Genomic DNA, 12434 nt, shown 5'->3' with positions numbered 1-12434 from the left:
GCTGCATCTCACACTGCTTACTTTGACTATAGATAGTGTTTAAAATTATGAAGGGAATGACTCCAGTTTATCAGGAACACAGGGACACAGTTCAAATCTTAAGGGTAAATTTGACACCAGCATTAGGAAGTTTTTCTTCACACAGAGAACTACAGACACACAGAATACATTACCAACTAGTGTGGTAGACAGTAGGAGTTCAGGGACTTTCAGAACTCTACTTGATGTTATTTGTTATAAGTTTTGTTAACCTGAATGGCCTGTTCTTGTCAAGATTATTTTAATGTTTCACTGTATCTGACCCCCCTTTATCCAGCTATGGCAGCAGATCCAAGCCAGAATCGGTCTGTTAGGCCCCACTCCCTTTTCACAGTCCATGTATGCACATCCACCAAAGTTTTCCTCCAAAAAGGGCCAGTACTTAAAAGGAAGTCTCACTGTAATGAGCTATGATGGATGACTGAAGGACTTAAGTCCAACATGTTCAGTGTATTTTACGTGACCTTCTTTTTTCTGCTCTTCTTTGTCTACAGATAACTAGGACACAGCTATCACCAGTTGTCTAGTATGGAGGAGGTGTGCCTAGCTGTCCAGGAACCACAACATGAGAACCACAAATGTGAAGAGGGGGTCCCAGAAGAAGTGTGTATTGGCAAGGAGGAGATAAATCCCACTTTGCACTGGGGCCTCCTTTTGATGTATGGCATAGAAGTTGATGAAGAGTACTGTAAATGGGAGTCTGGATATCTTGAACAGGAGAGTGTCTGCATTAATGACGATGAGGAGGATTGTGATAGTGGACCTATAGACTTTACAGTAGACTCTGAGCTAATGTTTTACAGCAGCAACATGCAGAAAAACAAAACTGCCAACTGTATAAAGGAAGAAAACCTCAAATGTGAGTCTGACTTTCAGCATTTCCATCCAAGTCAGGACCCTGCTGCATTAGCATTCATGCCGACTAGACATGGCACCATGCATCATCATTCTGGCAGTGTGATATTGAAATATTTGGAGTCGGACAGAGAAGCAGGTTCAAGTCCTTCTGATGAAGGTATGTGCTAAACTACAAGAATGAGCCTGAGGCTCTGGGCCGATGGGATTGACCAATTGACACACATGGCCTTTTTGTTACTACAGAAGTCTGAATTTGCAGACATGTTTTGGTTTGTGCATTCTGTACAAACAATTTAAACGATTTGTTTTATGTTCCATGTTGAACAAGTCATCCATGGCAGCAGAATTCATTACCTTTGCTCCTCTTAAACATTAACAGCTACTGCTTTTTCACCCCCTTTAACAACGTGGATTGCAATTTTATCAAAATGGCATTTTTTGTCTAGAAGTTCGTCTTTTTGTCTCTCATCATCAGTTGTGTTTAGCCATAGTGAATTTCCAAAAGGTGCTGTTTTCTTCCCTTTTGTCTTTATTTGGACTCCTTTCTGATACATCTGTAGGCCCAAAAAGGTGTACCGTGGGTTTTCCAAACCCTTTTAAATGAATTTTTCTTTCTTCTTTCCTTTTAAAGAGTTTCATAGTTCTGAAATCACACCCAAGACAAATGTTTTCCACACTCCATGATGTAAACTTAGTAGAGAACAGAACCAGCATGTTTTGTTTCCAAAATAACCACACCAAGTGAGTGAGCAGCAGTAGGGATGCTCCAATCAGGTTTTTCAAGGCCAATACAGATCTCCAGTTTCATGTTACTTGATCAGCTAATTCTGATACTATTTTTTTGTTTCTTTATCTGTTTAAAACAGTTTTTACACAAAGCTACTGCATAACCAGATGTGTCAGAAGCCTTATGTTATGTTTTAACCTTTAACCGTTGATATTTTTAAGGTTTAATTTAAAAAAAGTAGTTTTCACCATTTCTACAGTGCATCCGGAAAGTATTCACAGCACATCACTTTTTCCACATTTTGTTATGTTACAGCCTTATTCCAAAATGGATTAAATTCATTTTTTTCCTCAGAATTCTACACACAACACCCCATAATGACAACGTGAAAAAAGTTTACTTGAGGTTTTTGCAAATTTATTAAAAATAAAAAAAATTGAGAAATCACATGTACATAAGTATTCACAGCCTTTGCTCAATACTTTGTCGATGCACCTTTGGCAGCAATTACAGCCTCAAGTCTTGTTGAATATGATGCCACAAGCTTGGCACACCTATCCTTGGCCAGTTTCGCCCATTCCTCTTTGCAGCACCTCTCAAGCTCCATCAGGTTGGATGGGAAGTGTCGGTGCACAGCCATGTTAAGATCTCTCCAGAGGTGTTCAATCGGATTCAAGTCTGGGCTCTGGCTGGGCCACTCAAGGACATTCACAGAGTTGTCCTGAAGCCACTCCTTTGATATCTTGGCTGTGTGCTTAGGGTCGTTGTCCTGCTGAAAGATGAACCGTTGCCCCAGTCTGAGGTCAAGTGCGCTCTGGAGCAGGTTTTCATCCAGGATGTGTCTGTACATTGCTGCAGTCATCTTTCCCTTTATCCTGACTAGTCTCCCAGTCCCTGCCGCTGAAAAACATCCCCACAGCATGATGCTGCCACCACCATGCTTCACTGTAGGGATGGCATTGGCCTGGTGATGAGCGGTGCCTGGTTTCCTCCAAACGTGACGTCTGGCATTCACACCAAAGAGTTCAATCGTTGTCTCATCAGACCAGAGAATTTTCTTTCTCATGGTCTGAGAGTCCTTCAGGTGCCTTTTGGCAAACTCCAGGTGGGCTGCCATGTGCCTTTTACTAGGAGTGGCTTCCGTCTGGCCACTCTACCATACAGGCCTGATAGGTGGATTGCTGCAGAGATGGTTGTCCTTCTGGAAGGTTCTCCTCTCTCCACAGAGGACCTCTGGAGCTCTGACAGAGTGACCCATCGGGTTCTTGGTCACCTCCCTGACTAAGGCCCTTCTTCCCCGATCGCTCAGTTTAGATGGCCGGCCAGCTCTAGGAAGAGTCCTGGTGGTTTCGAACTTCTTCCACTTATGGATGATGGAGGCCACTGTGCTCATTGGGACCTTGAAAGCAGTAGAAATTTTTCTGTAACCTTCACCAGATTTGTGCCTTGAGACAATCCTGTCTCGGAGGTCTACAGACAATTCCTTTGACTTCATGCTTGGTTTGTGCTCTGACATGAACTGTCAACTGTGGGACCTTATATAGACAGGTGTGTGCCTTTCCAAATCATGTCCAGTCAACTGAATTTACCACAGGTGGACTCCTATTAAGCTGCAGAAACATCTCAAGGATGATCAGGGGAAACAGGATGCACCTGAGCTCAATTTTGAGCTTCATGGCAAAGGCTGTGAATACTTATGTACATGTGCTTTCTCAATTTTTTTTTTATTTTTAATAAATTTGCAAAAACCTCAAGTAAACATTTTTCACATTGTCATTATGGGGTGTTGTGTGTAGAATTCTGAGGAAAAAAATGAATTTAATCCATTTTGGAATAAGGCTGTAACATAACAAAATGTGCAAAAAGTGAGGCGCTCTGAATTCTTTCCAGATGCACTGTGGATCCTCACACACTCATTTAATTAATAATTCCATTTTCTCAGTTTATTACTCCACTTTCTTTAATATAAAGGCTAAGCTCTCTGATAAAACAAGCCTTGAGTGCTCTTTGTTTACACTGCAGGAAGTTTGCTGCAGCATAAAACAAAAAACGATGCTGGATCAACTACCATAATATATCGTATAAAAGAGCACTGCAACTAAATTACTGTACTGCTTTGAAAAGCTGAGGCTGCAAAGATCAGATTTTGTGATTGGCCAATTTACCAAACACTGATCCAAGGCTTTTTTTTAGTGAAATCAGCCTAAAAAGTAGTAAAAGTCCACATTAAGTAGATTTAAACATACAGAGTTAAAGATGGAGTGGTCATGCCAGGGCTGTTTTTAATGTGTAAACTGCAGCAGGGCCATCTCAATTTGTATCGAAATGAGAAGGCTTCTCTTATTCACCTGAACTTAACCACACTATTCACACCTGTCCCTGTTTTGCTAATAACTAGTGAAACATGCAAAGTTCATGCATCATTTTGTGCCACAGAAAATCACTCCAACAACGGGATGTTGGTGCCCAGTTTGTCTCAAGTGGCAAGAGAGCATCACCCACTGACAATAAGAGTTGTATTCCACAGGGGTTGGTGTTAGGGCCACTGCTATTTTTAATATATGTAAATGATTTGGAAATGAACATAAGTAACAAGCTGGTTACTTTTGCAGATGATACCAAGATAGGTGGGTTAGCAGATAATCAAGAATCTATTGAATCATTGCAAAGGGACTTGGACAGCATAGGCTACAGGCCTGGGTAGATCTGTTGTTGCAAATTTAATTTTGTTTTTTCGGATTTGATATACTTTGTTAAAACCCGGGGGTCAAATTATCTTTCTGCATGACCTTTGGGGGTCAGTGCACAGGGTCAACCATTGGGCATGTAAGTAAATGTAAACACATTGGAAATGAAAATGTTAGGTTTGGACACACAATGGGGAGGTTTAAAAATTGAAAGTCAACCTTATGAGAAGGATTTAGGAGTCATAGTGGACTCTAAGCTCTCAACTTCCCGACAGTGTTCAGAAGCCATTAAGAAGGCTAATAGAATGTCAGGTTATATAGCGCCCTGATGTGTGGAGTACAAGTCACAGGAGGTTCTGCTCAACCTTTATAACACACTGGTGAGGCCTCATCTGGAGTACTGTGTGCAGTTTTGGTCTCCAGGCTACAAAAAGGACAGAGCAGCACTAGAAAAGGTCCAGAGAAGAGCAACTAGGCTGATTCCAGGGCTACAGGGGATGAATTATGAGGAAAGATTAAAAGAGCTGAGCCTATACAGTTTAAGCAAAAGAAGATTAAGAGATGACATGACTGAAGTGTTTAAAATTATGAAGGGAATTAGTACAGTGGATTGAGACTGTGACTTTAAAATCAGTTCATCAAAATTCTTCATGGTGAACCTTGTTCTTCTACCTACTTGTTCTTTTTCCATAGCAAATGATTTATCAATTTACACAAAGTGCCTAAGTTTCATTTTAATGTATTAATGGAGGGTGGTTCATAGACAAAACAATTAATCTCCATTCTATTTATTAGCCCTCTGTTTTTTTTTTTTCTTTTGCAGTTAGGATTGCAATTAAATCATCCATCTATTTTTTAACCCGCTGAATCCGAACACAGGGTCACGGGGATCTGCTGGAGCCAATCCCAGCCAACACAGGGCTCAAGGCAGGAAACAATCCTGGGCAGGGTGCCAACCCACCGCAGGACACACACAAACACACCAAGCACACACTAGGGCCAATGTAGAATCGCCAATCCACCTAACCTGCATGTCTTTGGACTGTGGGTGGAAACCGGAGCGCGCGGAGGAAACCCACGCAGACAGGGGGAGAACATGCAAACTCCACGCAGGGAGGACCTGGGAAGCGAACCCAGGTCCCCAGATCACCCAACTGCGAGGCAGCAGCGCTACCCACTGCGCCACCGTGCCGCCCTCAATTAAATCATAATCCACAAAATAAATTTGGGTTGATTTTGACTCAAAACAAATGTTTCTTGACACCCGCCTTTTTTTTTTTTTTTTTTTGCAGCTTTACAAAACAATGGCAGCTTCTTCTTATCCACATCCACATTACCTCAGATGTCTCTTCAGTGCATGTCGCAGCAGTCAACAAATGGAGAAAATATGAAGAAACTGATTTCAGAATCGAAGGATGTTGTACCAACCTCTTTGCAGGATGATTCTCTGCCAGGGAGAAAGCTAACCACAGTGAGCGCAATTTCCATTCAACTTCAGATGCACAATTCAGACTCAGCCACAGCCCACCAGAAGCAGAGGAAAAGGATCAAAAGAAAATCTGAATCCAGAGAAGAGAATCTGAGTCAAACACAACCAAAGCTGTACCACTGTTCTGAATGTAACAAACTATTCAACACCAGTGGCGCTCTTCAAATACACACAAGAATTCCCACTGGAGAGAGACCATATTGTTGTCCTGAATGTGGCAAACGATTCACCTGTGCCAAGAACCTTCACATCCACAGAATAACTCACATTGGAATGAAGCCATATTGTTGTTCTGAATGTGGCAAACAATTCACCACCAGTGCGTATCTTCAAAAGCACACGAGAATTCACACGGGAGAATGGCTATATCATTCTTGTGAATGTGGGAAACAATTCATCACAAAGAGCCAACTTGAAACACACACAAGAATTCACACTGGAGAAAAGCCATACCGTTGTTCTGAATGTGGAAGAAAATTTTCACAAGTAAGTTCTCTTAACACCCACACAAGAATTCACACTGGTGATAGGCCTTACTGTTGTTCTTATTTGACAAACAATTCACCACCAACCTTGATTTTCAGTACCACAGAAGGGTTCACACTGTAAAGAAATCATATGAATGTTCAAGCAATTCACAGAAGGTAGCTACGCCTTTCACTAACACAGAAGAATACATATGGAAATGAAGTCATATTGCTGTGCAGAAAGTGGCAAACAATTTATGGCCAGCAGCAGCAGCAGCTTTCATTTCCACAGGAAAACTCGAAACACAGGAAAGAAGCATTAAAACAAATGGTTGGTGAAGTTTACATCAAATAAACTTCTAATCTACAAAAATAAGAAGACCCATTGGGGTTCTTTTAAGTCATGCTATAAAATTCATGTTGTTGACCAACTAGCAATGCTTACATCTTAGGAATCCCAGACTGGCCAGAAAACAACATCCATAAACTGGACAGTGTAAGACGATAATCACTACATGCACATTAGTTAATGCTCTTGATTCTTGTATATTTAATGACTATACAAGCCTACTTCCATAACTTTATGAATTTCAAATCTACTAAATGTTATCCAAAGATCAATACAAGGAGTTTTCCACCATGAAATAAGGAAACCAAAAACAGTCTCAATTAAAAGGTTTGGTCAACTAACTGAAAGAAGTGAAGGCATGACAGAAACTCCATAACTTTGTCTCAAGATAGGAATAGTGCAACTCGCCACGCAGCAAAGAACGAATCAAATAACTGCTTCAGCACAAAAGAAAAGACAACTGGCAAGGCCACAAGTATAGTGGGCAATATGCAGCCCTCTAATGTCCCATTCTAACGTAAATTAGTAACATAAAGGTGTGTGGTTTTACCTTTCCGCCCCCTTCCCCCCTAAAAAAGCATTTTTCAGTAGAACCCTTATTTAATATTCCAGTATATCCAATATTTAATATTTTATTAGTTGCTGTGATTTATTTTTGAAAAGCTATCATATGAACAAGTGCAGGTCTTTTAAGGATACATTTACAATGCAGCTGAAAGAGCCTCCAATGTGATTTTCACCTCACTTGTTTTTTGACTCCTCAAATTAATTTTGCAAGTAGTCCAAATCAGTTGTGTAGTGATGTCTGTCCTGAATGTACCTGTATGCAAAAAATGAATAAAAATATTTTTTTCAGACAGATGTGACAGGTGCTGGTTTGTTGTGCTGCTTAACATGTTTCAGTGCAGGATGTCTGTGCAGTTATCAAAATGAACAAGAAAAAGGAACTGGAAAATTCTTGGTGTTAGTTTTAGATCAGTTTGTCGGAACCTGTGGAGAAGACAGGTGATGGCACGATATGGGGACCTTGGGTACCAAAGCAGACTTTTCGAAAGTGGTACAAGTTCTTTCAAAAAAAAGTTTGATTCCATGCCATTTTTTGCTAATCACACTTCTGTAAAATGACCAGATCAGTAACACAAATGAGTGAAAAAGTTTGGAATTGAGTTGCAGTGAGCAGAGCATTTTTTGGTTTCAGAAAGGTTGTGTACACCACACTGCATCTGGGCCTCAGGCTTCGGTGCAGTTACTATCAATAACTGTGATGGTGCGGGGTTGGCTCCATGCTCCCTGTTCCCTTTTGGAGCCTCTTTAGCCTGCCGCTCTCGATAGGTCATAATGAGATGAGCCAGGCAAATGAGGACACATATTTATATAGCAAGAGACTGGTGGAACAGGTGTTAATTCCATCAAATAAATTGTGCAGTGGTTCAAATTAATCTTCATAAATGATCCATAAAAAAAAATTCTTGTGCAAATGGAGGTTCTAGTCAGGCAGTGGAAGGACAGACTGGAATCAGTCAAAATTTTGGGATGCCAACTGGGCTGCCCCTTTTATTTTTTGCCAGATGAAGTAAACTGAACAAAAAAAAAGACATGAAAAACATATAGATACGTTGCTCCTTCTATACTGAAGTTACTCTGTGGCTTGCTCTGGCCTTCCAAAAGACACCTCTCTTTAGGCTGCCTGTCCTTTATGGCGAAACCACCGGAAGGGGTGGGCTAGGTTTCCTTATTGGGCTGTGAGGGAAGAAGAGAAACAGGACAAAGACAGCGGTAGCACCTGTCTCTCATCTCTGAAGGTTAATACATACCTTTACCAAGCTCTTAGAGGAGTCCTCAGATGTCCATGCATGACAAAGGCAAAAAATAAATCAATAAGTAATCAGAATAAAATGAGATTAAAATTCCATCACAGGATACAGTCCTTTAAAACTCACAAGCCTTGGTGCATTCTTCTAAAATTGACGTTTCCTCTGCTTATCCCACACGTGATCTGGCAGCAGAGGAGATGCCCAACCAACAGGCATAGCCAACCTTCTTTTACAGGCTCGGGTCCTGCTGTCCTCGGCTCCCCAGCATGGCGCTGCCCGCCTTCGGCTCCTGATGCCAATCATCGGCCTTACACAGGAGGGAGCATCATGTCACTTCACAATTCCAGGAAATGCTCAGTTGGAGTGATCCTCTGCAGCCCCGAACTTTGACCTCATGCTTTCCCAAGGGGGCCACTACTCCCGGCTGCCTGCCTCTCTACTCTGCACAGGCTTCACCATATACTGCCACATTCAACGTGTGTCCTCTTTAACCTCTGTCTCTATTCTTTCCTTTCTATTTTCTCTGTCTCGACCCCACCTGGATGTGCAGGCTCCTCTTATATTATACTAGCTGTCACCCCCTTGGCTCCACCCATGTAATAGTGAAATAGGACAAACTTTAAAAATCAATTAAAAAAAATGTAATTTTGGCCAAGCGGAAGGTGGGTACACTTCAAGATCTAACATTGGCACTGTATCTGTTCGTGTTCAGCTCTGATGGGAGAGCGTCCCCTGTGTGGGGAGTAAAGCACATGGTCGTGATATCTCTGGCAATGAGCAGGTACCCTCTAAAACACACATAGCGCTGATCTCTCACTCAAAAAATGTCAAACGTTACTCCTTAACAATATCTAGATGATAATGTCTGTTGAACCAACAGGTATCGCTAGCTAAGCGGAGGCAGGGTGCACTGCAACACGTGGCGAGATGTAGACCAACTCGAACGGAAACTGGCGTGTGAGTGAGGAGGGCCCCCACCCCGCAGCCTCTCTCTTGGATTCTCGCAAATAAATCGGTACCTCAGGCGAACTATGATATTTACCTCGATGAGAGAAGTCGCAAAATCAACCGGAATGTTCAAGCAAATTCTAGAAAAAAAAACCCGATCTAAATCCATTAAGTAGTTCTCTCGTGAAAAGCAGACAGACAGGCAGACAAACTGTGGATTTTATACAAAGATACGGTACTGTGCAAAAGTTTTGGTGTGAAAAAATGCTGTAAACAAAGAATGCTTTCAAAAATTGAAATGTTAATCATTTATTTTCATCAATCAACAAAATGCAGTGAATGAACAAAAGAGAAATCTAAATCAAATCAATATTTGGTGTGACCACCCTTTGCCTTCAAAACAGCATCAATTCTTCTGGGTACACTTGCACACAGTTTTTGAAGGAACTCGGCTGGTAGGTTGTTCCAAACATCTTGGAGAACTAACCACACATCTTGGATCTGTGGATGTAGGCTTCCTCACATCCTTCTGTCTCTTCATGTAATCCCAGACACACTCGATGATGTTGAGATCAGGGCTCTGTGGGGGCCATACCATCACTTCCAGGACTTCTTGTTCTTCTTTACACTGAAGATAGTTCTTAATGACTTTGGCTGTATGTTTGGGGTTGTTGTCCTGCTGCAGAATAAATTGGGGGCCAATCATACGCCTCCCTGATGGTATTGCATGATGGATAAGTATCTGCTTGTATTTCTCAGCATTGAAAACACCATTAATCCTGACCAAATCTCCAACTCCATTTGCAGAAATGCAGCCCCAAACGTTCAAGGAACCTCCACCATGCTTCACTGTTGCCTGCAGACACTCATTATTGTACTGTTCTCCAGCCCTTCGATGAACAAACTGCCTTCTGCTACAGCCAAATATTTCAAACTAGCAAAATACCCACGCTTCGCAGCGGCGAAGTACTGCTTTAAAATTTTAAGTAATAAACTGAGGGAAAATGTACCAATAATTATTTGTTAAGGATCTCTTTTTTATCTCCCCTCCGGTTGTAATATGACCAAGCTGTGCGCTGAGTTTACTCTTGAGCATGCAACGTATAGTTGGCCATGTGAAAAGCAATCTTGCCTCAAATCAATGCAAACCTTTTGTAGGGTCTGTCCCTGAGACTTATTAATTGTCATTGTGAAGCAGAGCCTTACTGGAAATTGGAGGCATTTGAATTGAAATGGGAGATCAGAGGGTATAACGGGGATGCGAGGAATAAAAACTCTCTCCCCTGAGCCACCGCCAGTAAAAATAGTTGCCTCAATTAGGTTCTTTTGCAGGCATGTGACCTGAAGTCTCGTGCCATTACAAAGTTTCGGTGGCTATAAGTTTATGACCGTTATGACCATTACGTGTAGAATTTCGAAATGCAACCTGCTTAACTTTTGTAAGTAAGCTGTAAGGAATGAGCCTGCCAAATTTCAGCCTTCTACCTACACGAGAAGTTGGAGAGTTAGTGATGAATGAGTCAGTGAGGGCTTTGCCTTTTATTAGTATAGATGTATATGTTTGTGTGTGTGTGTATATATATATATATATATATATAGGTAGCTTTGCTGTGTGGGTGGCGCAGAGGGTAGCGCTGCTGCCTCGCAGTTGGGAGACCTGGGGACCTGGGTTCGCTTCCCAGGTCCTCCCTGTGTGGAGTTTGCATGTTCTCCCCGTGTCTGCGTGGGTTTCCTCCGGGTGCTCCAGTTTCCTCCCACAGTCCAAAGACATGCTGGTTAGGTGGATTGGCGATTATAAATTGGCCCTACTGTGTGCTTGGTGTGTGGGTGTGCTTGTGTGTGTCCTGCGGTGGGTTGGCACCCTGCCCGGGATTGGTTTCTGCCTTGTGCCCTGTGTTGGCTGGGATTGGCTCCAGCAGACCCCCGTGACCCTGTGTTCGGATTCAGCGGGTTGGAAAATGGATGGATGGATGCTTTGCTGTGGCTCAATCTGGTTAAATGGAAAAGAAAGAAAAGAGAGAGCGCACGTTTCTAATATGTTTAATTTCACAATGCTTGTGGGTATACAATATTTTTTGTTGTTCAATTGTCTGTGCAGAATGTTAGACTGAATAATATTGTTAAGTTCGTAGACGTCTTTGTTTTTGGCCGCAAGAATAGCTCGTTCACTCAGCCAATCGTGATTCTTATAATTGGTTTGAATATTGGGAATACTTTTTCAACCAATTCTTCTTTTGACGTCACTAAATTGTAGAAGTTATGAGGCAATGAAATTCGTCCTGTGGTCGGATCAACCGACACCTTTACGTTCCCAATTTCCAGATTTCTCCAACCCAGTTATTGACAGTTTGCATTATTTGATCGTAAATGCCTTTTTGCTGAAGCGTTAGCTTAGGAATATTTGATTGCACATGCCACAAAAGATCACCCGTGTTGTAATTTTGTTCACGACGCAATTCTACATCGAACGAAGCAGCAGCAGATCGATTCGGTGATGGCATTCCCAATTGTTTGAGAACTTTGTTCGCGATTTCTAAGCACAAATCTTCAATCATTATCAACGCTTATTTGTAGATTTCTGCTGTGAAATCCATGTTTATATTTGAATTTTACTTGCGTATTCGACGAAAAATATCTTCAGCCTTGTGCGATTTATATTTCTCCCATAACTGTGTTGGAGATGAAGGAGAGCAGGCGGTCAATATGATTGCAAACAATGCACGAATTTGATTTGGATGTGACGTGTTGCACGCGTCATTAATGTATACATCCCAGTGTCGGTCGTTCTCCAAAATTCAGAGCTTGACATGTACTTCGGAAAGTGGCATGTGTAACGCCGTTGACAATTCTCAATTGCTGGAAAGACGTTGGACCGGGCACATTTACCAACAGCATGTGAACAAAGAAGCATTCATCTTGATTGGGATGCACGGTGTACAGTCTGCCTATCGTAGTTTCTTTGAATATGCCAGGTTGTCCGTTGACTCGCTCTCCTCGTTTGCGTTGTTCAAATGGTTTTCTGCTCGCATTCCATGTGTAATACGTAGGCACTTCCG

At 41.9% G+C, this 12434-nt stretch overlaps 1 protein-coding gene across 1 annotated transcript; it reads left to right on the top strand.

Moving 5' to 3' along the window:
* The first annotated feature begins 567 nt into the window (after nt 1-567).
* LOC127529742 (zinc finger protein 23-like) lies at nt 568-6569 on the top strand. The gene is made up of 2 exons (XM_051934396.1): nt 568-1054; nt 5604-6569. The coding sequence occupies exons 1-2, from the start codon at nt 568-570 to the stop codon at nt 6407-6409; spliced, it is 1293 nt and encodes a 430-aa protein (XP_051790356.1). The 3' UTR covers nt 6410-6569.
* Nucleotides 6570-12434: the final 5865 nt, after the last annotated feature.

Source organism: Erpetoichthys calabaricus, chromosome 1, assembly GCF_900747795.2.
Source record: "Erpetoichthys calabaricus chromosome 1, fErpCal1.3, whole genome shotgun sequence".
Classification (NCBI taxonomy): Eukaryota; Metazoa; Chordata; class Cladistia; order Polypteriformes; family Polypteridae; genus Erpetoichthys; species Erpetoichthys calabaricus.
Note: the sequence above shows the minus strand (reverse complement) of the source record. Positions and strands in the feature narration are given on the sequence as shown.